The sequence below is a fragment of the Onychostoma macrolepis genome, chromosome 24 (assembly GCF_012432095.1).
Source record: "Onychostoma macrolepis isolate SWU-2019 chromosome 24, ASM1243209v1, whole genome shotgun sequence".
Taxonomy (NCBI): Eukaryota; Metazoa; Chordata; class Actinopteri; order Cypriniformes; family Cyprinidae; genus Onychostoma; species Onychostoma macrolepis.
This window is the reverse complement of record NC_081178.1, coordinates 80,457-107,116: the sequence shown is the minus strand read 5'-3', so window position 1 is coordinate 107,116 and position 26,660 is coordinate 80,457. Positions and strand designations below refer to the sequence as shown.

At 36.4% G+C, this 26,660-nt stretch overlaps 1 long non-coding RNA gene and 6 gene segments (V, D, J or C); 6 read left to right on the top strand and 1 right to left on the bottom strand.

The window, feature by feature from the left end:
- The first annotated feature begins 320 nt into the window (after positions 1-320).
- Positions 321-1,260, top strand: LOC131533216 (Ig kappa chain V region 3381-like). The segment is given in 2 exon segments: positions 321-617; positions 705-1,260. Coding segments are annotated over 2 exon segments (378 nt in total).
- Positions 1,261-3,226: 1,966 nt separating this feature from the next.
- On the top strand, positions 3,227-3,824 carry LOC131533234 (Ig kappa chain V region K29-213-like). The segment is given in 2 exon segments: positions 3,227-3,362; positions 3,467-3,824. Coding segments are annotated over 2 exon segments (384 nt in total).
- A 1,943-nt stretch (positions 3,825-5,767) lies between these two features.
- LOC131533687 (immunoglobulin kappa variable 4-1-like) lies at positions 5,768-6,421 on the top strand. The segment is given in 2 exon segments: positions 5,768-5,878; positions 5,966-6,421. Coding segments are annotated over 2 exon segments (375 nt in total).
- Positions 6,422-9,951: 3,530 nt separating this feature from the next.
- LOC131533365 (Ig kappa chain V region 3547-like) lies at positions 9,952-10,577 on the top strand. The segment is given in 2 exon segments: positions 9,952-10,100; positions 10,188-10,577. Coding segments are annotated over 2 exon segments (375 nt in total).
- Positions 10,578-16,874: 6,297 nt separating this feature from the next.
- On the top strand, positions 16,875-17,430 carry LOC131533364 (Ig kappa chain V region K29-213-like). The segment is given in 2 exon segments: positions 16,875-16,991; positions 17,096-17,430. Coding segments are annotated over 2 exon segments (387 nt in total).
- A 1,396-nt stretch (positions 17,431-18,826) lies between these two features.
- Positions 18,827-20,305, bottom strand: LOC131533439 (uncharacterized). Its single transcript, XR_009269108.1, has 2 exons — positions 20,180-20,305; positions 18,827-19,263 (listed from the first exon to the last, which is right to left on the bottom strand). It is a non-coding gene; the product is annotated as an uncharacterized LOC131533439 (long non-coding RNA).
- A 3,373-nt stretch (positions 20,306-23,678) lies between these two features.
- Positions 23,679-24,268, top strand: LOC131533253 (Ig kappa chain V region K29-213-like). The segment is given in 2 exon segments: positions 23,679-23,814; positions 23,919-24,268. Coding segments are annotated over 2 exon segments (387 nt in total).
- The last annotated feature ends 2,392 nt before the right edge of the window (positions 24,269-26,660 follow it).

The window sequence follows — 26,660 nt, the reverse complement described above, 5'->3', positions numbered from 1 at the left end:
AAATCAAAGTGGTGCCACATGACAACCTCATCTACATTTTATTTCAGTGCACCTTTTTAACATGTATAATGTAATTACCAATGAGGAAAAAATGAGTGTTTTACTTTATATCATGTGACGCGACTCACAATCAAACTCAGTTGATTCAGTGATTGACAGAGACTCGTGTGATGATCCTCATGTCTGTGAAAACCTGCAGAAACATCCATGGATTTGGCATTAAATTTATGAATTAACAGTCATGTTTCTGTCCAACTACAGTCATAAATATTATCAAAGTCTCACAGGAGAGAGTCAGGATCATATACTAAAGTTGGCCTTGAAGATTTATTCAGAAATGAATGATCTGATAGAATTCATAACAGTTTGGCTATTAGAATATGTAATGTTATGATTAATTTTTCTAATTTCAGTAATTGTATTTTGTGTCAGTTAATGAGCGACTGTCTTCAGGTAAATGATCTGGAGTGTGTTTGCATATTGATCAGATGCTTCAGTGCTCTGAGAGTGTTTATAGTGCTGTGAGTTTAACACTTCATCACTGACACACACAACAATCTTCATCAACATGACCTTCATCATCATCTTCATCTGGACTCTCACAGCGTTTGCTCAAGGTTTGTGGAGCACAAGTTTGATATCAATTCATTTCTTCAAGTATATTGTCAAAGTTTTGAGTTGATTTTCTTCTTGTTGTGTTTCAGAGTGTAGAGGACAGATCACCGTCACTCAGAGTCCCTCAACGACAGCAGCTCGACCAGAAGAAACAGTCAGAATCAACTGTAGAACCAGCACAGATGTGTACAGATGGAGTGACGGGGATGAAGGTTTATTCTGGTACTTACAGAAACCTGGAGAAGCTCCTAAACTCCTGATTTATAAAGCAAACACCCTCCAGTCAGGAACTCCATCTAGATTCAGTGGCAGTGGATCTAACAGTGATTTCACTCTGACCATCAGTGGAGTCCAGACTGAAGATGCTGGACATTATTACTGTCTGAGTTTACACAGTGGTCCAGTGTTCACACAGTGATCAAGTCGTACAAAAACCTCCGTCAGTCAGAGTCACAGAGACTGAACTGATCCTGCAGCTGCTCAAACACTATCACTCACTACTGACACACAGAGACAAACACAGCAACTACACATGAGCTCAGAACTGAGTTAGGAGTCAAATCAGCTCCATTAGACTGAGATCTGTCCTGTGACAGACGGGTTTGACTCAGTTATGCTCAGAATCAGAGAAAACAGAGCGTGTAAATTGATATCAAATCAAACAGTCAATAATGGCACCATATGCTGTTTTGTTTTTGTATATTATAACACACCCATATCTAATTTTAAAACCATAAGTAATATAGCACCTGCACAAGAAACCATAAATATGTTCTTGAGCAAGTTCTCAAGTAACTTCTTCATCTCAAGCTGATAAAGAATTTATTACTCATAACTCATTTCTCATGAGCAGAAGTGAAACTGTTCAGTTCAGAGCATTGAACCAATCAAACAGTGAAACTGAAGAACTGAAGACTTACTGATCGTCAGTTTAGTTCCTCCACCAAGAGTCCACCACAGTGCTTCATTCTAGTGAAAGCGTCGTACAAAAACCTCCGTCACACTCAAATAAACACAAACTCCAGCAGAGAAAGAGAGAAACACTCTCTCTCTCACTCACTCACTCACACACACACACACACACACACACACACACACACACACACACACACGCACACGCACACACGCACACACACACACACGCACACGCACACACGCACACATGGTCGTTTTTGTGAAAAGTGGGGACATTCCATAGGCGTAATGGTTTTTATACTGTACTTACTGTATGTGCTATTGCCCTACACCAACCCTACACCTAAACCTACCCCTTACAGGAGACTGTGCATCTCAACTTTCCCCAAAAAAACCTCACTCTGTGTGATTTATAAGCGTTTTGAAAAGTGGGGACATGGGTCAATGTCCTGAGATGTCACCTTCACCTTGTAATACCTGTCATACCTTTGTCATTATACACATCTATGTCCTGACTTTTCACAAAAACGCGCACACACACACACACACACACACACACACACACACACTCACACACACACATACACACACACACACACACACACACACACACACTGATATGAGACTCAGCATCACACATGGATTATTGGACTAAAGTGACTTTCACAAAAACAGTCTGATCATCTCTAAATGTCTTCTAATGTATGAACACTAGTGATTCATTCTAAACAAATATAAATAAAAGTTAATAAAAATGTATTCTATTTATCAGTGGGCAGGTACACAAAGTAGTAGAATAATAATTGATTATTCATTACTAATTTAAATCAGTATTTTATAACGAAAACAATACCTTAAAAATGAAAAGAAGCAGGTTTCTGCGTTCACATCATTTTAAACCAGTAAACTCCTGGAAAGTCCAGGATCCAGTAAGAAAACTCAAACAGAAAGTTCAAAACAGCGCTAATGCAGAGAAAACATGGATGATTTCATCAGAGACTGCGGAGAGAATACTGACTTGCGTCCAGATGTTATTAAATTATTATTTTCAGCATGTATCTGGCTTAAAAGCAAGAGTGATGCTGGCTGAAGGTGTTTTAGATTATACGGTGGTCAGAGGTTTAGTGATTCTGAATGATCTGTAGAGTAGTGCAGTCCGGTCAAGGCAGGAGGTTTAGTGGTCTTTGGCGTCTCCCTGTGGCCCTGTTTGGTATCGCAGCTTGACTTCTGCTAATTTGTATTGAAAACTTTTATTTAATTATAGATTGATTGATTGCGGCACTATACATTGTGAATTAAGAAAAATAAGAAGTATTCATATAATACATTTTTATTATTATTTTAAATAAATAAATAGGGGGGGGTTCAGGCACTTATTTTTTTTCCACTTTAAGCACTGCTATTTATTGATCACGTTTTCATTAGACATCTTGATTTTTCTAAATAATTCTGTATTTGTAAGTGCATTTTAATGATTAAAGTGATTTTAACAAGTTTTGATGACCTGTGACCTCTGGAATGACCTTTGCCCTCTCATTCACACTGACTTCTTGATGAAGCTGCCATTTGAATCATCAAAAAACCTGAAGCTTCAGACACTTGAGTCAATGTTTTTGACTCAATACTTGAGAAAAGATCCTAAACACTGTTATGTTTCACGAGCATCATCTGCTGTAACCCGTACACAGATTTACATAGAGATGATTTGCATTGCAGCACAAGCTTCAGGAGATTTTATAGCTCTGAGTTTGAACTCTGAGAATCTGAACCAACAGCAACCATGAGCTTCATCACCATCTTCATCTGGATCTTCACTAGCTGCTGTTTCACAGGTGAAGAGATAAACACACTCTATTCTAACTGATCATCTGAGCTAGAAATACTGTCCTTCAACAAATACTGAATTCTGAATGTTTATTCACTTTTCTTGATGTAGAATCAGCAGCTGGAGTGACAGTCACTCAGACGCCTGCAGTGAAACCTGTTCAACCAGGAGACACAGTTACTATCTCCTGTAAAACCAGTCCTGAAGTTTACCAGGGTTGGAGTGCTCAGCCTCTTTCCTGGTACTTACAGAAACCTGGAGAAGCTCCTAAACTCCTGATTTATAATGCAGACACCCTCCAGTCAGGAACTCCATCTAGATTCAGTGGCAGTGGATCTAAGACTGATTTTATTCTGAAGATCAGTGCAGTCCAGACTGAAGATGCTGGATATTATTACTGTCAGAGTTTCCACAGCAGCAGTACTAATGTGTTCACACAGTGATAAAGAGTCGTACAAAAACCTCCGTCAGTCAGAGTCACAGAGACTGAACTGATCCTGCAGCTGCTCAAACACTATCACTCACTCAACAGTGAAGAAACAAATTAATATGATTTTACAATAAACATCAGTTTTGTTGTGTTTTATCATTTTTGATTTTTGATTATGATTTTTCTGAAATCATTTTTATCTCCTGTTATTTTCAGTCCTTCATGTAGAAATTCAGTTTTGATCTTCCTTTTAGTGGATAGTTTCTATTTTTCACACAATGGCACACACAAAGTTTGGTTTTCAACATGAATCAAAATGGCGGAAAGGAAGTTCAGCCAATTATTGCAAAATTGTTATCGATGTTCTCGGCAGACAGGAAGTTCGGCTTACTATGACATAATTGGTATGCATGTTGTCGGCATGACCCAAGGAATAATTTGAGACCAGTTTCATTGCAATAGGCTAATGCATTCAAAAGTTATTAGCATTTTTGGAAATTTCATTATTAATAATTAATGAATGCTTTATTACTCTTGACCAATAGGTGGCGCCGTTACCAAACTGACATGGCGTGGTCAGTGTGAGGTGATAATGTCACATACAAAACTTGGTGCGAATATGTCAAAGTTTCGCTGAGATACAGCCTCAGATGCAGTTTGGCATCTTTCCAGCAAATTCGTTGATGTGCTAAACGAAAACCGTTTGATATATCGACACAAAATCCATAACTTTTTGCCAGCATGGTCTGAAGATGATCCGAGTCAAATTTGGTGAAAATCGGACTAACGGTTTAGGAGGAGTTCGAAAAAGTAGGTTTTCAACATGAATCAAAATGGCGGAAAGGAAGTTCAGCCAATTATTGCAAAATTGGTATCGATGTTCTCGGCAAGGAATCTATCAACATGAGTTTGATTACAATAGGATAATGTAAGCAAAAGTTTTTAGAAATTTCATTATGACTTTTGACCACAAGGTGGCGCTGCCCCCAAACTTTTTGATTACCATCAGGGCATGGTGCTGAATAAGTTTCGTAATGAGTTTCGTAATGATACGTCTATGCGTTCATAAAATATAGCATATGTATAATTATGTATAATACATTATAAAGGGTTATTAAAGGGTACAATACATTATAATTATTTATAATGTGCAATTTAATACATTATATCTTGTCGTAATTAATTATAACTGAATTTAAAATGAATAGTGTAACATTGAATTTATAAGTGTTATAATGTATTAATTGTGATTAACTTTTTAGGTTTTACTTAAAAATCAACACACCAATCTGAAAATTTAAGTTCAATTTGATTTTTTTTTTAAATTAAAGTGGTGCCAAAATGACAGTTGCTTATTATTTTGCTTGTTATAAGCAAAAACTCACTTAATTTTGACTTATTCTTTCTGAAAACAAGACAATAATTTTTCACTTCACAATGGAAACCATTTTCTTAGCTGGTACTTACAGAAAAGAAGCTCCTATAAACTCTTGATTTATGGAGCAATCAATCGGCAAAATATAAAAATGTATAAAGAGTGAACATATTTTATATCATGTGTAACATAAATCACAATCAAACTCAGTTGATTGACAGAGACACGCGTGATGATCCTCGTGTCTGTTAAAAACCTGCAGAAACATCCATGGATTTGATATAAATTTGGGGATTAACAGTGACGTTTCAATCCAAATATATATAAAATGTTTCAGTCATGTTTCTATCCAACAGTCAAAAATATTCTCAAAGTCTCACAGGAGAGAGTCAAGATCATATACTAAAGTTGGTTTTGTAGATTTAATAATTCAACTGATTGATCTGATACAATTCATAACAGTTTAGCTATTAGAAGATATAATATTACGAAAAAAAAAAAATTCTCACATCAGTAACTGCATTTTGTGTCTGTTAATGAGCGACTGTCTTCAGGTAAATGATCTGGAGTGTGTTTGCATATTGATCAGATGCTTCAGTGCTCTGAGAGTGTTTATAGTGCTGTGAGTTTAACACTTCATCACTGACACACACAACAATCTTCATCAACATGACCTTCATCATCATCTTCATCTGGACTCTCACAGCGTTTGCTCAAGGTTTGTGGAGCACAAGTTTGATATCAATTCATTTATTCAAGTATATTGTCAAAGTTTTGAGTTGATTTTCTTCTTGTTGTGTTTCAGAGTGTAGAGGACAGATCACCGTCACTCAGAGTCCCTCAACGACAGCAGCTCGACCAGAAGAAACAGTCAAAATCAACTGTAAAACCAGCAGAGATGTGTACTCGAGTGGTTCAGTTCATCTTTTAGCTTGGTACTTACAGAAACCTGGAGAAGCTCCTAAACTCCTGATTTATTATGCAAACCGCCTCCAGTCAGGAACTCCATCTAGATTCAGTGGCAGTGGATCTAACAGTGATTTCACTCTGACCATCAGTGGAGTCCAGACTGAAGATGCTGGACATTATTACTGTCAGAGTTACCACAGTGGTGGTGTGTTCACACAGTGATAAAGAGTCGTACAAAAACCTCCGTCAGTCAGAGTCACAGAGACTGAACTGATCCTGCAGCTGCTCAAACACTATCACTCACTACTGACACACAGAGACAAACACAGCAACTACACATGAGCTCAGAACTGAGTTACACTCTTAGAAATAAAGGTGCTTCACGATGCCATACAAGAACCTTTTTGTCTAAATGGTTCCATAAAGAACCGTTAACATCTGAAGAACCGTTATGTTTCACAAAAGGTTCTTTGTGGTGAAAGAAGGTTCTTCAGATTATAAAAAGGTAAGAAAGAGATGGTTCTTTAAAGAACCTTTGACTGAATGGTTCTTTGTGGAACCAAAAATGGTTCTTCTATGGCATCGCTGTGAAGAAACTCTGAAGCACCTTTATTTTGTGTCGGAGTCAAATCAGCTCTATTAGACTGAGATCTGTCCTGTGACAGACGGGTTCGACTCAATTATGCTCAGAATCAGAGAGAAAAAAAAGATGTTAAATCAAACAAAAAAACAATATTTCTCAGTTCCAGTGTAGTTTTTTGTGTTTTGTTTAGAATAGATTATTTAACCCTCGTTGTGTATTACCAGCGACATGAAGATGTTCTTGAGCAGTTTCTCAAGTAGTTTATTCATCTCAAGCTGCCAGACTACAGCTATTACTAAATTGTCTCTAGCAATAATTTTGATCAAACAACTGAAGTGGACATAACACAGTTTCTGCCAATCTCATGTTAATCTTATATTCCATCCTTCATATCTCTGAAGAGTCTTTAGTTTTAGCTGTTGTGTAGCGATCGACATAAATAAAACAGAAATGAATATTAACACAGCCATAGTTAAACATATAACACTATAAAATAAAATGATATACAATTATATGAAAATAATATCTATAACAGTATGAAGTGTTTTAATAAGTTATGACATTTGTTTGTAATGTTATGTTATATTTATGGTTCATTGGCCGCTGCTTATGCTGTGATGCGGTCAGTTAAGCAAGAACGCAGTGCATCTGGATTCTCTTAAAGGTGCGTTCTGTGTCCTGCGTCCTTCCGAGCTCGTTCTTCCGAGAAAGCTTGGCAAGACCGGACTCAACGAGAACACAAGTCCGTTCTTTGCGTTCTTGGATTTGAGAAACAGTCATTCACACTAAAAACGTTAAGAGGAATAAAATGGATTAAGAAAACATGTAAACCAGTTAAAACTCTATTATACATAAAGTAATTGTAATAAATAGAGCGGAAAAACATGTTCCTTATGTGAGAGTATCACAAATTCACTATGGCTAAAAATCAGATCCAGCCATATATATTTGATCCAGAATCGGTTCCGGATGACTTACGTAACCCGAATGAAGCATGATGTGTGTGTTCTTGCTCTCGCTCCGGTTGATGTGCGCGCGCTCTTCTGGGAGAAGTGCCCATACAAGCAACTCAACCCTTTATGACCTCATATAGGGCCATACTCGAGAAAAAAAAAATCAGAAACTTATACAAACCCTGAGGGAGTGTTTTTGGCACAGAAATACTCTGTCATACGTCATGTTTTTGAGACTTTAGTCATGTTTAGCATGAGAATCCAACTCGTTAGCAGTGTAAAATAGTCAGAATGCATGAAATAGCATTAGACCTCCCTTTTAAATATATATTTATCGCTATTTACTTAAACATTTAATCTTTACACATTTGGGCCATCAGGAGTCTTTCTTCATGTGGTTTGAATTGGTTGTAAATTTTAAGCTCTTTTTTTTTTTTAAGTTCACACTTATTGATAAATCATGATTTGTGCATGAAAATGTTCACACGTGAGTCAGTCAGTAAGAGTGTGTCTCAATCAGCTGCTTAGTTCACTAGTCAGTGCTCTATTCAGGGATCACATAACGCTCATGCTCAAAACATTCCCACAATGCACCACAAAAGCCAGTATGCATCGCTGCTGTCTATATGTTTCTAGAGGTCCCTCAAACCAGCTGAGCTGAAAAGAAAAAAGAAACAAAAAAATTATAAGAAAGATTAAATGGTGTGATGAGCAGATACAATGGTGGACAGGATGAAATGAACGAGCAATCTTCATTTAGAAGCTCATTTAAATACAGGATCAGTTCATTTGCATATTGATCAGATCAGTGGCGGCTGCTGGTCTTTCAAAGAGGAAGCTCATTTTCGGCCTACATCATAAAAATCAGTACAAAATCAAGAGGCATAAAAGTCAAAAATATGTTCATGGGACTGAATTGTAATGCTAATGGAATTGTAAATAGATATGCATTGCTATTTATTTAAACATTTAATCTTTACACTTTTGGCCATCATGGGTCTTTTTCATGTGGTTTGATTTGGTTGTAAATTTAATGCTAATTTTTGAAGTTCACACTAATTGATAAACCATGATTTGTGCATGAAAATGTTCACACGTGAGTCAGTCAGTAAGAGAGTCTCAATCAGCTCCTTAGTTCACTAGTCAGTGCTCTATTCAGGGATCACATAACGCTCGTGCTCAAAACATTCCCACAATGCACCACAAAAGCCAGTATGCATCGCTGCTGTCTATATGTTTCTTAAGGTCCCTCAAACCAACTGAGCTGAAATAATGTGTTTAATTCATGTACAAAACCTTGAATAATCGAACTGTTTAAAGTTACTAAAACATCCATAACCATAGTCAATCCTGTAATAAACTGACAGATGATAAAACACCAGTCAAAATAATTGTACAAAAGAAAGATTAAATAGTGTGATGAGCAGAAACAATGATGGACAGGATGAAATGAACGAGCAATCTTCGTTTAGAAGCTCATTTAAATACAGGATCAGTTCATTTGCATATTGATCAGATGCTTCAGTGCTCTGAGAGTGTTTATAGTGCTGTGAGTTTAACACTTCATCACTGACACACACAACAATCTTCATCAACATGACCTTCATCATCATCTTCATCTGGACTCTCACAGCGTTTGCTCAAGGTTTGTGGAGCACAAGTTTGATATCAATTCATTTATTCAAGTATATTGTCAAAGTTTTGAGTTGATTTTCTTCTTGTTGTGTTTCAGAGTGTAGAGGACAGATCACCGTCACTCAGAGTCCCTCAACGACAGCAGCTCGACCAGAAGAAACAGTCAAAATCAACTGTAAAACCAGCACAGATGTGTACAGTGATGGTGTTTATGATTATTTATCCTGGTACTTACAGAAAAGAAGCTCCTATAAACTCTTGATTTATGGAGCAATCAATCGGCAAAATATAAAATGTATAAAGAGTGAACATATTTTATATCATGTGTAACATAAATCACAATCAAACTCAGTTGATTGACAGAGACACGCGTGATGATCCTCGTGTCTGTTAAAAACCTGCAGAAACATCCATGGATTTGATATAAATTTGGGGATTAACAGTGACGTTTCAATCCAAATATATATAAAATGTTTCAGTCATGTTTCTATCCAACAGTCAAAAATATTCTCAAAGTCTCACAGGAGAGAGTCAAGATCATATACTAAAGTTGGTTTTGTAGATTTAATAATTCAACTGAATGATCTGATACAATTCATAACAGTTTAGCTATTAGAAGATATAATATTACGAAAAAAAAAAATTTCTCACATCAGTAACTGTATTTTGCATCTGTTAATGAGCGACTGTCTTCAGGTAAATGATCTGGAGTGTGTTTGCATATTGATCAGATGCTTCAGTGCTCTGAGAGTGTTTATAGTGCTGTGAGTTTAACACTTCATCACTGACACACACAACAATCTTCATCAACATGACCTTCATCATCATCTTCATCTGGACTCTCACAGCGTTTGCTCAAGGTTTGTGGAGCACAAGTTTGATATCAATTCATTTCTTCAAGTATATTGTCAAAGTTTTGAGTTGATTTTCTTCTTGTTGTGTTTCAGAGTGTAGAGGACAGATCACCGTCACTCAGAGTCCCTCAACGACAGCAGCTCGACCAGAAGAAACAGTCAAAATCAACTGTAAAACCAGCACAGATGTGTACAGATATGGTGGGGTTGATCGTTTAGCTTGGTACTTACAGAAACCTGGAGAAGCTCCTAAACTCCTGATTTATTATGCAAACCGCCTCCAGTCAGGAACTCCATCTAGATTCAGTGGCAGTGGATCTAACAGTGATTTCACTCTGACCATCAGTGGAGTCCAGACTGAAGATGCTGGACATTATTACTGTCAGAGTTCACACAGTGGTTATGTGTTGACACAGTGATAAAGAGTCGTACAAAAACCTCCGTCAGTCAGAGTCACAGAGACTGAACTGATCCTGCAGCTGCTCAAACACTATCACTCACTACTGACACACAGAGACAAACACAGCAACTACACATGAGCTCAGAACTGAGTTACACTCTTAGAAATAAAGGTGCTTCACGATGCCATACAAGAACCTTTTTGTCTAAATGGTTCCATAAAGAACCGTTAACATCTGAAGAACCGTTATGTTTCACAAAAGGTTCTTTGTGGTGAAAGAAGGTTCTTCAGATTATAAAAGGTAAGAAAGAGATGGTTCTTTAAAGAACCTTTGACTGAATGGTTCTTTGTGGAACCAAAATGGTTCTTCTATGGCATCGCTGTGAAGAAACTCTGAAGCACCTTTATTTTGTGTCGGAGTCAAATCAGCTCTATTAGACTGAGATCTGTTCCTGTGACAGACGGGTTTAACTCAATTATGCTCAGAATCAGAGAGAAAAAGATGTTAAATCAAACAAAAACAATATTTCTCAGTTCCAGTGTAGTTTTTTGTGTTTTGTTTAGAATAGATTATTTAACCCTCGTTGTGTATTACCAGCGACATGAAGATGTTCTTGAGCAGTTTCTCAAGTAGTTTATTCATCTCAAGCTGCCAGACTACAGCTATTACTAAATTGTCTCTAGCAATAATTTTGATCAAACAACTGAAGTGGACATAACACAGTTTCTGCCAATCTCATGTTAATCTTATATTCCATCCTTCATATCTCTGAAGAGTCTTTAGTTTTAGCTGTTGTGTAGCGATCGACATAAATAAAACAGAAATGAATATTAACACAGCCATAGTTAAACATATAACACTATAAAATAAAATGATATACAATTATATGAAAATAATATCTATAACAGTATGAAGTGTTTTAATAAGTTATGACATTTGTTTGTAATGTTATGTTATATTTATGGTTCATTGGCCGCTGCTTATGCTGTGATGCGGTCAGTTAAGCAAGAACGCAGTGCATCTGGATTCTCTTAAAGGTGCGTTCTGTGTCCTGCGTCCTTCCGAGCTCGTTCTTCCGAGGAAAGCTTGGCAAGACCGGACTCAACGAGAACACAAGTCCGTTCTTTGTATTCTTGGAATTGAGAAACAGTCATTCACACTAAAAACGTTAAGAGGAATAAAATGGATTAAGAAAACATGTAAACCAGTTAAAACTCTATTATACATAAAGTAATTGTAATAAATATAGCGGAAAAACATGTTCCTTATGTCAGAGTATCACAAATGCACTATGGTAAAAATCAGATCCAGCCATATATATTCTATCCAGAATTGGTTCCGGATGACTTACGTAACCCGAATGAAGCATGATGTGTGTGTTCTTGCTCTCGCTCCGGTTGATGTGTGCGCTCTTCTGGGAGAAGTGCCCATACAAGCAACTCAGCCCTTTATGACCTCATATAGGGCCATACTATATGAGAAAAAAAATCAGAAACTTATACAAACCCTGAGGGAGTGTTTTTGGCACAGAAATACTCTGTCATACGTCATGTTTTTGAGACTTTAGTCATGTTTAGCATGAGAATCCAACTCGTTAGCAGTGTAAAATAGTCAGAATGCATGAAATAGCATTAGACCTCCCTTTTAAATATATATTTATCGCTATTTACTTAAACATTTAATCTTTACACATTTGGGCCATCAGGAGTCTTTCTTCATGTGGTTTGAATTGGTTGTAAATTTTAAGCTCTTTTTTTTTTTTTAAGTTCACACTTATTGATAAATCATGATTTGTGCATGAAAATGTTCACACGTGAGTCAGTCAGTAAGAGTGTGTCTCAATCAGCTGCTTAGTTCACTAGTCAGTGCTCTATTCAGGGATCACATAACGCTCATGCTCAAAACATTCCCACAATGCACCACAAAAGCCAGTATGCATCGCTGCTGTCTATATGTTTCTAGAGGTCCCTCAAACCAGCTGAGCTGAAAAGAAAAAAGAAACAAAAAAATTATAAGAAAGATTAAATGGTGTGATGAGCAGATACAATGGTGGACAGGATGAAATGAACGAGCAATCTTCATTTAGAAGCTCATTTAAATACAGGATCAGTTCATTTGCATATTGATCAGATCAGTGGCGGCTGCTGGTCTTTCAAAGAGGGGAAGCTCATTTTCGGCCTACATCATAAAAATTGTCCGTTTATTTATACTTAAATTCTGCCCTACGTTCCTTTTCAAGAAAAAGCTGCATCAAGTGACATTTATTCATTTAGACTATATTTATAATTGCATGAATAATGTTATGAGATTAATGTTTTAAATACTAAATTCTGAATATAGAAATATGTTGGAAAATAATGTAACATGCCTACTTTTAGACGGGAAACTTAAAAACGGCCAGCAGGTGGCAGAAGTTCGTGATTGAATCACTGAGTCATTCAAATGATTCTTTCAAAACGGCTGAATCCTTCAGGAGCGAATCAAATGACTGTTTTATGAATGGCTCAGTGAATCAGTGATTCGCCCAAATCAACGCAATTTGGATTTGAACACAAACGAAACAAAACAGCACTCTTGCTCGTGTCGTATTGCCTAAGTGTCAGGAGCATTTTTTGCTCGCATATCTTGAAATTTCCGAGTTAGCAGCATGTACATTAAAACATAACATTATAAATGAATAATAAAAAAAAATAATGATTGATAAGAACCAAGTGCAAAGCCGCTTTGGGACTGAGCTCGAATAGCTTCAGCGTCAGCGACTCTTTATAGTACAAAATCGCTGTCAATCAAAAGGAGATACAGACCCTCCAATCATCACGCAGAAGCTCAGCGTCCAGGCCCGCCCACTCCTCCATTCACCCCCAGAGACGCTGAGCGTCCGGGGGCGGGACATAATCGCAGCATTTATCCAATGACCGTCTAGTTTCGAGGCACTGAAAAAAACTGTTCAGAGCAGCCCCATTGAAGTCAATGTACACAAATACACTGACGCTACGGGGATGTATGAGAAGGAAATCGAGTCCGACCTGCTGTATGTAGCTGATTCTGAACGAACTCGTCTTCGAGATGAACATGATCTAACACATTTTTAGTCAATAAAATGTTAACACAATAGTACATATTTGACCATTAATTTTTTGACATTATAGGGGAAGCTGAGCTTCCCTTGCAGTCTTAAAGAAATCCCCACTGGATCAGATGCTTCAGTGCTCTGAGAGTGTTTATAGTGCTGTGAGTTTAACACTTCATCACTGACACACACAACAATCTCAGCAGAGATGTGTATAAGGACAGTTCGGGGGTTCATTTAGTCTGGTACTTACAGAAACCTGGAGAAGCTCTTAAACGCCTGATTTATTATACAAGCAGCCGTCAGTCAGGAACTCCATCTAGATTCAGTGGCAGTGGATCTAACAGTGATTTCACTCTGACCATCAGTGGAGTCCAGACTGAAGATGCTGGACATTATTACTGTCAGAGTTACCACAGTGGTGGTGTGTTCACACAGTGATAAAGAGTCGTACAAAAACCTCCGTCAGTCAGAGTCACAGAGACTGAACTGATCCTGCAGCTGCTCAAACACTATCACTCACTCAACAGTGAGGATTTTCATGGATATTAAATTAAATAAAGCATTCATTAAGTTTTCCACTTGCTAAAAACTAACACAGTCTAAATCTTATTAAATTTATTTAACGCTATATTTGTGAAATTAATAATATTTCATCATTTATCTGCAGGTGTTTTCATGATCCACTGAGTGAAGTTTATAATTTATTTATTTATTTATTTATTTTTTAAATGTGAGCTAAAGCCCTGATCCAAAGAAAGACCCGAAACAAAAATGACGAAAAAAAAACAAAACTTGTCAAACTTGAAGCATATCTTCTAACGACTATTTTGGTGACAAATGATCAGAAATCAGACGCAATACGTCTCTCCAAAGATGTATATCTGATACGCTGGACATCGGCAGATGAACGTTTCGTCCTGGGGCTGTCTCCGCATCTCCCTGTACAGACAGATACTAACACACATACGCACATATGCATAAATGTAACTTTGATTAATAATTATTCAAGAAATATTATAATTAATATTATTATGAAGGCCATTGTAGATCTGCGATCCACTCCTTCAAGGGCGACTGAAGCTGGATGTGGAGAATGAAGGAGTCGCTCGTGTGCTGTTAGTCTCCATGTGAGACATGAGTGAGAAGAGCAGCAGATCTACAGCAGATTGAATTTTTATAAAGCCTGTGATCAGCAAAGCAATGAAAGTGTGGTGAACTATATTGATTCGAAGTGTCATTTTCATTATCAACTTCAATGTAAGTCACTTTTATTAAGAGCATCAAAGATCAGATGTGAATAAACATAACTGCAGGAGTTTATTACAGTTTTTGATGACAGCATGAGAAAATTAAGGACGGAAGGTTTGTTTTAAAAATTAGAAAATATAACTTTTGTCTGGCATGTCTACTATAAATTATTAACCTATCAAATATTAACAAAAATACAATTAAGCAACCATTATTTTCCAGTTTAAAAAAATCTGAAGGCTTTACTTAAAATCAACACACTAATCTGAAAATGTATGTTTAATTAATGTCTTAAATGTTCAAGTAAAATCAAAGAGATGCCAAATGACAAACTAATGTACATTTGATTTCAGTGCACCTTTTTAACCATTTATAATTAAATTATTAATGAGGAAAAAAGAATATACTTTATTTTTTTAAGTAAGCTTAAGTAAAGTTCAAGTATATTTTAAGTATACGTTATGCAGTAAGTATACAAATATCAGTGTACTAGTAGTATACTTGTAAGTGTACTATTTCAATACTCCTTGGGACTAAATTGGCCCACTTTCTAGTATATAAAAGTATACTTTAAGTATACTTTAAGTATAAAGGTAGTAAACTTTGAGTACACATCTAGTTTACATCAATGTTTTTAGATTGTACTACAACTATACTAAAAGTGAACTTATAGGTTTACTGATAGTTTACTAATTAAATACTTGTAGTAGCATGGAGTCGATCAACACCCCAGAACTTGACAGTCATTATTACCTCTTCATTGGTCGACATTTTATTCCATAACGTTACACAGTTTTGATGCTGCTTTATGTCAGATGATCGTGTTAGATTACATGTGGAAGCATCTGTTGTTTCGGTTTCTTCTTCACTTGTGTTTTTTTGGGAAATTCTGCACAGAAGATGTGTACTAGCGCCCTCTACCATTTAACAATGAAAACACAGGTTCTAGGAGCACAAGTATAGCTCAAATATATTTAGACCTTTTTCTAAGTATAAGTCAAGTATACTTAAATGTCATTAAGTATATTTCTGAGAAGTACATGAAAAGTTAACTAAAAGTATTCTTTCCTATTTTTAGTTTAAAAGAAGTATACTAATAGCACACTTGGATAAACTTATTTTTCGTAAGGGATATTACATGATGATTTACTTACTGCCGACATCCAGTTTGGTGCCGCTGCCGAAAGTGACCCACAGAGACACAAACTAATAGAGCAGCTGAACAAAAACCTCCTGAACGCTTCACTAACTGCACAAACACACATCAACTGAGTCTCCAACAAACACATCCACTCACAGCACAAACTACCTTCATTTACTTCATCTGCTTTATGCAGTCTGCATTATTACTAAAGCACAAACATGAATTTATGGGGGAAAAAATTAAGTTTTACTTTATATCATATGTGATGCGACTCATAATCAAACTCAGTTGATTCAGTGATTGACAGAGACACGTGTGATGATCCTCATGTCTGTTAAAAACCTGCAGAAACATCCATGGATTTGGTGTAAAATTAACAGTGACATTTCAATCCATCTATAGCAAAAAAAAAAAACATTTAAAGTATCACAGGAAATAATCGGGTTAATATACTAAAGATGATTTTGTAGATGTATTCACAATCAAATGAATTTGCAAAATGAACACAAGCAGCATGACATGATATGAGACTCAACATCAGCTCTGTTTATCAGCGATGGATAATTGGGTTGACTTTCACAAAAACAGCCTCATCATCTCTAAATATTTCAGATATTTTAATTTTGGTTATCTAAATTATCATTTATTTCTCGAAGAATTAAACCAGCTTTTAAAAGATGTTTTGATGATCTGTGACCTCTGGAAAGACATTTTCCCTCTCGTGGAGTTCACAGTGACATACTTGTTTCTTGATGCAACTGTCATTTGAATCATCAGAAAACCTGGAGCTTCAGACACATGAATCAAAGTTTTTGACTTGTAACATGAGAAAAGATCTCAAACACTGTTATGTTTCACGTGCATCATCTGCTGTAACCCGTACACAGATTTACATAGAGATGATTTGCATTGCAGCACAAGCTTCAGGAGATTTTATAGCTCTGAGTTTGAACTCTGAGAATCTGAACCAACAGCAACCATGAGCTTCATCACCATCTTCATCTGGATCTTCACTAGCTGCTGTTTCACAGGTGAAGAGATAAACAGACTCTATTCTAACTGATCATCTGAGCTAGAAATACTGTCCTTCAACAAATACTGAATTCTGAATGTTTATTCACTTTTCTTGATGTAGAATCAGCAGCTGGAGTGACAGTCACTCAGACGCCTGCAGTGAAACCTGTTCAACCAGGAGACACAGTTACTATCTCCTGTAAAACCAGTCCTGAAGTTTACCAGGGTTGGGGTGTTCAGCCTCTTTACTGGTACTTACAGAAACCTGGAGAAGCTCCTAAACTCCTGATTTATTACGCAAACACCCTCGAGTCAGGAACTCCATCTAGATTCAGTGGCAGTGGATCTAACAGTGATTTCACTCTGACCATCAGTGGAGTCCAGACTGAAGATGCTGGACATTATTACTGTCAGAGTGTACATGAAATCAACAGTGACTATGTGTTCACACAGTGATAAAGAGTCGTACATAAACCTCCGTCAGTCAGAGTCACAGAGACTGAACTGATCCTGCAGCTGCTCAAACACTATCACTCACTACTGACACACAGAGACAAACACAGCAGCTACACATGAGCTCAAAATACCCTGCGTCCCAATGTTCATACTATCCATCCTTGATAGTGTGTGAGATTAGAATAAGTGTGTCCCAAAGCATAGCATGTTGAAAAGAGTATGCCAAAACTCCCCGGATGGTCTACTATTTCAGGTCGATTTTTGAGGTGTGGATCCGTGCACACTCTAATGGCTAATATTGCCCACAATCCATTGCGCTGTGGTGAAGGATTCAGTTCAGAACTACAATCATGAATAAAAAGGGTTAAAAAAACAAAAAAAAACAAGAAACATTGCGGATTTGGGCGACCGACAGTTAAGTAGAGAAGTTTAGATAAAGGGGTTTGAGTTACTAATAATCAACATTTAACCTGGTAAAAATATTTATTTAATGTTATCTGTGTTATATTTTATCTGCACAACACTGTGAACTTTTATAAACATCCGTTTGGCCATTAACTTTTATGCATCATTATGCAAAAATATGAGCAGTGTTTCTCAACATAAAGACCCAAGGCAGGCAGATCAACATGCTCATTTTTTTCTCTCTAATACGGTAGGAAGTTAAATTAACAAAATGTGGAGGATGTTAACTGTGACAAGATGATTGACAGGCAGGTTTACAGTGACAGGGTGCGTGTAACTGATGCGACAGAACGGTCCGTTGAAGACGCAATTGTATGACGTTAGTATGTCCCAAAGATTGCCTACTCTTCTACTACACACTCAAAAGTGTATACTTCCTCACCAAAAGAGTACATACTTTAAGGACATAGTATAAGTAGACACATTGGGCCGCAGCACGAGTTATGAGTGAAATCAGCTCAGTTATTTGTCCTGTGACAGATGGGTTCGATTCAATTATGATCTAATTTTGAAACGAATTGATATCAAATCAAACAAAAAACACACAACAATTTTCTCAGTTCTAGTGATGTAGTTTTTGTTTTTGTAGATTCTACTACAATCATGATAAACTTGTCTTATAAAACTCAAACTTCATAACTGTCTCATCACTGCATGAGCAGAAGTGAAACTGTTCAGTTCAGAGGTTGAAGCGATCAAACAGTGAAACTGTGAGTTTGGTGTAAATCAGATTTGCATTGACAGCTTTAGTGATTCTGATGGTCTCAGAATAGAGCAGCTCCGTCTCCAGAGACCATGTTCAAACCCCAAGAGCTTCAGTTCACATTTACTGCTAAACGCAGCTGTTCTCAACTATTACAATCCATCAACAGCAGCTGAAACTTTAGTGAAGGAAGGACACACTGATCAATGATGCAGTCGAACACAAATGTAAGGCGTTCAGAAGCTTTATTGAATGAACAGCAATGGCAGCAGATTGAAAGACTGCTTGAGTATTGAGCTGTAAATCACGTGACTGCTGTGAATCCTGCTGCTCTTCACTGGAGAAACATCAGCACTCGGAGCTCTTGAGGAACGAGGTCTCTTGAGCAGCTCCGTCATGTGTTACTCTGCAGACGAAGCGCTGTGCGTCTTCCCAGCGTGCTTTGCTGAGGCTCAGGACGCTGCTGCGGCTGTAGCGTCCGTCCCGCTCGCTCTCTGCGCTGGTCTGAACCCCCTCGGTGACCTCTGACCCGTCCAGCGTCCAGCTCACCTGCGCCCCCTGTGGAGAGTAAGAGCTGAGCAGGCAGAGCAGTGCGGCTGAGTCTCCAGAGATCTGCAGAGAAGAGGGAGGCAGCAGAGACACGGAGGGCTTCACTGCGGGACCAGCTGAAACACACAAACACACACAAAACTCACTTCTTCACATCTGCAGCTACAATCTTCACTGCAGCAGACGTGATAATGCAGACAAAATCACAATCACTTCATCTTTACTGTAACTCCACATCACTGCTGCCATTCATATAACACAAATATCCTGAATTAAGAATGAAAATATTCTCAGTTTAATCAATATTCACTACTATTAAACATATCATGTACTTTTAAATATAAATCAGTTCTCTAAAGCAGACATTATAAAAGGTAAATCTTATAATAATTCAAGTTTTTCTGAATAAGGTACAGTTTAATCTCAAACGGATTTTAAAAACATTGTCCACAAGCAAACTGATGATTTATATTCAGAAAACAAATGATAATTTCATTATTGTACTTTGAAAATATTAAGACGCTAAATATCATAAATATATAAATGTCAATACATATTAGTTCAAATTATGAATAATTCAAATTTTTGTCCTTGTCTCATGATGACGCCTACAAAATTAGAATTATTTTGTCATTATCATTAAACTTTTGTCATACATTTCAAAAATTCTTAATTGTTAAATATACAAAGAATTGTGGGGAAAAAATATACATTTTAAGAAATAATTGAATATGTCAGAAAATATAAAGCACAAAAAACTGAAATTGCTCATGTAAAATTTAGAAAATATTTAAAAACAATATGAAATATGCCTTGAAATATAAAAAATAAATGCCATGAAATATCACTGAATATAAATATGTAATTGTAAAATAACAGCATAGTTTTAATAAACAATGAAACTGTTAAATTGACCTTAAATTTATTGCAATTTTTTTTTTCACTTTAACATATTTTTTTGGTTCTAAATGCTTGCTAAAATAATCTAAAAATTAAAACAATACACATTTTATGATAGAATTGAAGACTTACTGATCGTCAGTTTAGTTCCTCCACCAAAAGTTCTCCACAGTGCTTCATTCTCGTGAAAGTGTCGTACAAAAACCTCCGTCACACTCAAATAAACACAAACTCCAGCAGAGAAAGAGAGAACAACACTCACACACTCAGTACTTTATAATGAAATCAATACCTTAAAATGAAAAGAAGCAGGTTTTTGTGTTCACATCATTTTAAACCAGTAAACTCCTGAAGTCCAAGGATACAGTAAGATGTTTGGTATTTCAGCTTGACTTTGGGTAATTTGTATTGAAAACTTTTATTTAATTATAGATTGTGGCACTATACATACATTGTGAATTACAGTTTTTTACAATCGCTAGGACACATCTCTCAATACTAAAGTCACTTTTTCAAAACTCTTCACACAGTGAGCACAACAGCAGTCTGTGTGAGCTAAACTGTGGATCATTTTTCATTGCTTTGGCACAACATGCATTTATTGACTACTTCTTTCAAATTCCATGAATTCTTTTCTCATTTCGACACAACTGTCAAAACTCTGTGTACCTACAGCCCAGTTTGTACATGTTTACATACTCTTTTCAAAATTGTTAAACTTGAGTTCAAAACAATAACATAATACAAAACTGAATAAAACAGCAATTTTCTGCATTTCTACAATAATATTTGATTTAAATATATTTAGAAAAAGAAATTGAAATGCTATCAAAACTGTTGGACCAACCACAGGTGATTCCTTTTGTAGCTGAAGACCTACATATGTTACTCCTTTACATAATTTCATTATCATCTATAAAAAGAATTTGCATTGAATAATTTGCATTGTGATGTAAACATGGACCAAGCCGGACACAGAGAAGTGGCTGAAAGAGCAAGAGGGAGACGTATGCATGGTGGAGGAAGAATAAGAGGGAGATCAAGAGCTGTAGTCTCAGATGAGATCAGGGCAACTATAACTGATCATGTAATAAATCATGGTCTTTCAATGAGAGAGGCTGGTCTGCGAGTGCAGCCAATTCATCACTAAACACCAATGACTTGTACATATGGATACAGTCATTTTAGACACTTCCACAACTGTTGCAACAGAGATGGAAATACAATTTTTAAATAAATGAATTATGTTTCCATCTTCATTGCCACAGTTTTGGAAGTGCTTTTTCTGTTCTAAAGAAGGGGGTGACCCAATACTTCTGGCAATATAGTGTATCAGCAGAAGATTGCCAGGGATGGATCAGGCATGCCAAAAGATTCTTTCCTAGGTGTATTGCCCTAGATGACATACGATGTGATGAGGATGAGAAACTGTGGCCAAATGCAGTACGTAGAGTTGATTAGGATTCCTACAATACAATATATACAAATGTATATACAAATTCTTGCATTTTGGAATAACTTTAAAAAGTAAAAAAATATAAATATTGAAACATATAGCATCATGTCTAATTCATTCCTGTAACATATATTTTGCTGTAAACAGTAGTCCTAAGTAGGTGTCCTTCTTTTACAGAAGAAAACATTGTTTACAGTTTTTCTCGATTGCTAACACACAATTCATGAAACAATTCACCTTTTTCTCACAACTATAAACACAATCTCAAAATTACACACTAACTTGTGCAAACTTCAAACTTCCAGGTCAAAATCAAATAGTTTAGTCAAAAACATATTCTCTTTTGTCAGACTCAAACTTTGGCCTCAGATGATACACAAACCTGTCAAATACTCAGACTACGTTCCTGTCGAGAGAACACTAGTGAGAAATAAAGGGGTGCAGATACAGTAAAATTCAGCGATAAACTTTAAGAAAAGTTTACTTTCATTACACGACTGTAAATATATCTTACAGTAGATGAAAAGCACTAGAAGAGAAAAGTTCAAAGACCAAACAACTGAATATACAGTAAACACACACTGGACTATACTGTCAGTTACTGTGAATGAGTGAATAAATAAATTAATTAATTAATTCATTCATTCATTCATTCATTCAGCATCCTCAGCCAAATTGCATTACAGTATTGGTAATATCCTTATTTGTTATAGCGGTTTCTTAGTCTTCTGAAAAAAGACTTCTCTGCCTCCCCTGGACAGTCGTCTCTCAGTTCTGCAAGAATAGAGTAGATGTAAGGTCTACTTGGCTACAAATCATTTCAACAGTACTGTAATGAGTTTGAGGGTGTACAACATGTGCTACATTATTTACTGTACATAGAATAATGAAAGTTCTCTCATCTGAAGTACTGCTGCTATGTACTGTAATTATATCGTATGTGTCAGTAGTATTGAAACCTTGTAGATGAGCCTGTAGGCCATCTTCCCTCACGGTCAGTCCATGCAGAAGAACGTGGTCAACTATAGTGCTTTGTATTTCATCAGGAACAAACGACCTTTGACCTCATCCACTTCATTTTTTCTTTTCTCCTCCTATTCCTCTTTGTCTCCCACTACCATTATTCATTTCCAAAACACATAATCACTTGTGCTCCTGTGCATATCATCCTGAGATTCTGACCTGTGTGTCATCAGTTTTGCTACTGAATGTTCACACATGGATAAAAATGTGCTGTTTGAGTTCATTTTTTGATGCTTGAGGTAGTTATATTGTGTGTTTGAGTTTTCTAAATGAGAACATGGTTAAACCTGTGCAAAATGATGGTGTTTTTGTGTAGAGTTTTGCAGAAAACACTGAGCAAATTGGAACGTGTGTGCAAACAGGTGAAATGTGTTAAAAGTTTTGAGAAACATGTCTTTGAACTGTATGAATGGTTTGGAAAAATGGGCCAAATGAATCAGTTACAGTGTGTTAGCAATCCAGAAAAACTGTAATGTCACCTGTTGTTAGTGTTTTTTAGGTCTTACTTTTATAGATGACCAAGTGTGTTTGTTAACTGACAACCCTTGCTAGTGTTATGAAAGAATGAGCTGGTCTGAGACATGTATGAAGTGTTTTGATAGTTGTTGTGCATTTTGAATGTGGAATGAACTGCTGTGCCAAGCTGAAAGTTGGTTAGGAGAAGTGTGTGAAGAGTTTTGAAAAAGTGACTTTAGTGTTGAGAGATGTGTCCTAGCGATTGTAAAAAACTTAAAAAATTAAAAATATACTTCTTTATTTATTTGTTTATTATAAGCAAGTAAGCAAGTAAATAAATAAACAGATAGGGGGTGTACAGGCACTTCCTTTTTCCACTTCAAGCACTGTTATTTATTGATGACGTTTTCATTAGACATCTTAATTTTTCTAAATAAATCTGTATTTAGATCTGCATATAAATGCATTTTAAGGATTAAAGTGATTTTAACAAGTTTTGATGACCTGTGACCTCTGGAATGACCTTTGCCCTCTCATTCACACTGACTTCTTGATGAAGCTGCCATTTGAATCATCAAAAAACCTGAAGCTTCAGACACTTGAGTCAATGTTTTTGACTCATTACATGAGAAAAGATCCTAAACACTGTAATGTTTCACGAGCATCATCTGCTGTAACCCATACACAGATTTACATAGAGATGATTTGCATTGCAGCACAAGCTTCAGGAGATTTTATAGCTCTGAGTTTGAACTCTGAGAATCTGAACCAACAGCAACCATGAGCTTCATCACCATCTTCATCTGGATCTTCACTAGCTGCTGTTTCACAGGTGAAGAGATAAACACACTCTATTCTAACTGATCTTCTGAGCTAGAAATACTGTCCTTCAACAAATACTGAATTCTGAATGTTTATTCACTTTTCTTGATGTAGAATCAGCAGCTGGAGTGACAGTCACTCAGACGCCTGCAGTGAAACCTGTTCAACCAGGAGACACAGTTACTATCTCCTGTAAAACCAGTCCTGAAGTTTACCAGAGTTGGGGTGTTCAGCCTCTTTCCTGGTACTTACAGAAACCTGGAGAAGCTCCTAAACTCCTGATTTATAATGCAAACACCCTCCAGTCAGGAACTCCATCTAGATTCAGTGGCAGTGGATCTAAGACTGATTTCACTCTGACCATCAGTGGAGTCCAGACTGAAGATGCTGGACATTATTACTGTCTGGGAGTACACTGTCCTAGTGGTAGCTGTGTGTTCACACAGTGATAAAGAGTCGTACAAAAACCTCCGTCAGTCAGAGTCACAGAGACTGAACTGATCCTGCAGCTGCTCAGAGGAGGATCTGAAATAACTCTGTTGTTTCTCTCTCTGTCTTGTTTTTGCTCTTCTCCTCATATTCTGACTCTCTGTAGGGAGAAGAGTGATGATGGAACTGGACGGATTGAATCTGCACAGCTTTGAGGCTTTGGTTTGATTCATTGTGCTCTTATAGATCCGTCACCTGATGGAGATTGGAGCTCATCTTACAAACACTCATGCAGCTGTTTTCAGTCACACAACTGCAGCTCCTATAATTCCTGAACTTCAGTTCAACAGAAACTCACAGTTCAATAATTGAAGGTCGGTTCAGCAAACGCTTCACATAAAGAGCAGATGATGGCGCTGCTGATTTACGATACTAAAACCGCCGTATTGTCTGTCCCAGTAAAACCAGCGTTCAGTCTCAGTTACTGTATACTACTGTTGAACACTAATATATGTACGTAGAAATATTAAATTTCCTCATATGAAATATTTTGACTTACGAAGTAAAACATACATTAAATCTATTCTAAATTGGAACAATTTAATATATTAACATAATATAGACCTATTTATATCTATCCCATACACATATGTCACCCTGGAGCACAAAACCAGTCTTAAGTCGCTGGGGTATATTTGTAGTAATAGCCAAAAATACACTGTATGGATCAAAATTATTGATTTTTCTTTTATGCCAAAAATCATTAGGATATCAAGTAAAGATCATGTTCCATGAATATATTTTGTAAATTTCTTACTGTAAATATAGTATAACAAAACTTAATTTTTGATTAGTAATATGCATTGATAATAACTTCATTTGGACAACTTTCTCTCAATATTTAGATTTTTTTTTGCACCCTCAGATTCCAGATTTTCAAATAGTTGTATCTTAGCCAAATATTGTTCAATCCTAACAAACCAACAAAAAATAACAAAAAATACATCAATGGAAAGCTTATTTATTCAGCTTTCAGATGATGTATACATCTCAATTTTTTTTTTAAAATGACCCTTATGACTGGTTTTGTGGTCCAGGATCACATGTGTCCGTATGTTTACAGAGTATGTGTGTGTGTTTAAAACATTTTTGGACATATATGTCATGTAGGCCTATCCATCTATCCATTTTATTTATTTATTCATTCATGTATGTATGTATGTTCTTTTAATAAAGTTGCATATGTTCACATATATGGTTGCTACATATATGGTTGGGGGGTAATATCTACATCACGTAGATATTATTAAATTATGGACATGTAGAACTTTTGCTATGGGTTTAATAATGTTATAAACTTATATCTTCATCGACCCAAAGTATGTACACATGTGAAAATTATTTATCATAACATATGGGATTATCACTTTTACAGTTTTTTACGATTGTTTAAGCACAATTTTAAAATCAAGGCTCATTTTGTCAAAACACTAAACACAATTTACTCATCCACACACACAAATAGCAGAACACCTTAGTTCTTTTGCAAAATGAAACACTTGATTCAAAACTTTACAATAATATAACAAAATCCAATTTTGACGCCGTATGGAATACACAGTTCATACAATATAATTCTGTTTGATTCATTTACACACTGCTGTTCTCAATCTTAAACACTTGTAAAATTGCAAATTTACTAATGATATAGTCTGGGTTTGATTTTTTCGAAAATAGTAAAGTATGTGAACATATTGACCAAACAGTCAACACAAGACCTACTGCATATAAGAGGAGAAAATATTTCTATAAAAACCATTCAATTCATCCATGCATTTTCAAAGGATGCATTTTGCACTGAAAATCAGAACATATTCTAATTACAATATAGTACATAAACTTTTGTGGAGACAAAAAAACAAACAAAAAAAACCACCTTCTCATCATCTCTTCGTATAGCTGGATATAGTCACTTGAGACACAAAACAGCGAGTGAAGAATCTTCTTGAATGGTGACTCCATCCTTACACAGACTCTGCATCTATTACAGTAGGTCACAGGCCTCCTCCATAGCTGCAGTGAGGGGTATAACATAGGGTCGGAGGTCATAAACCTTCCACTGACATGCAGAAGGGAAAAAGGAAAGGAAGGGAGAGTGTTGTGGGAGGTACTAGAATAATGGAAACAGATTCCTAGTCTGTCCAATAATTAGTCTGTCTAAAAACGTGATGTGGTCGGTGTTGTAAGGAGCTATTTTGGCATGAGGACCCCATTCTGAGTGATTGCCTCCATATATTGTGATGTGACCACCTTGTTGACCTGGGACATTCAAAAGCTCTGTGGCCAAAGATGTTTTTTCTTACAGTATTCCTCTTCCTCTTACTGCAACACTGCCTTTCATTTTTGTTGAATACAAAAATTCACCTG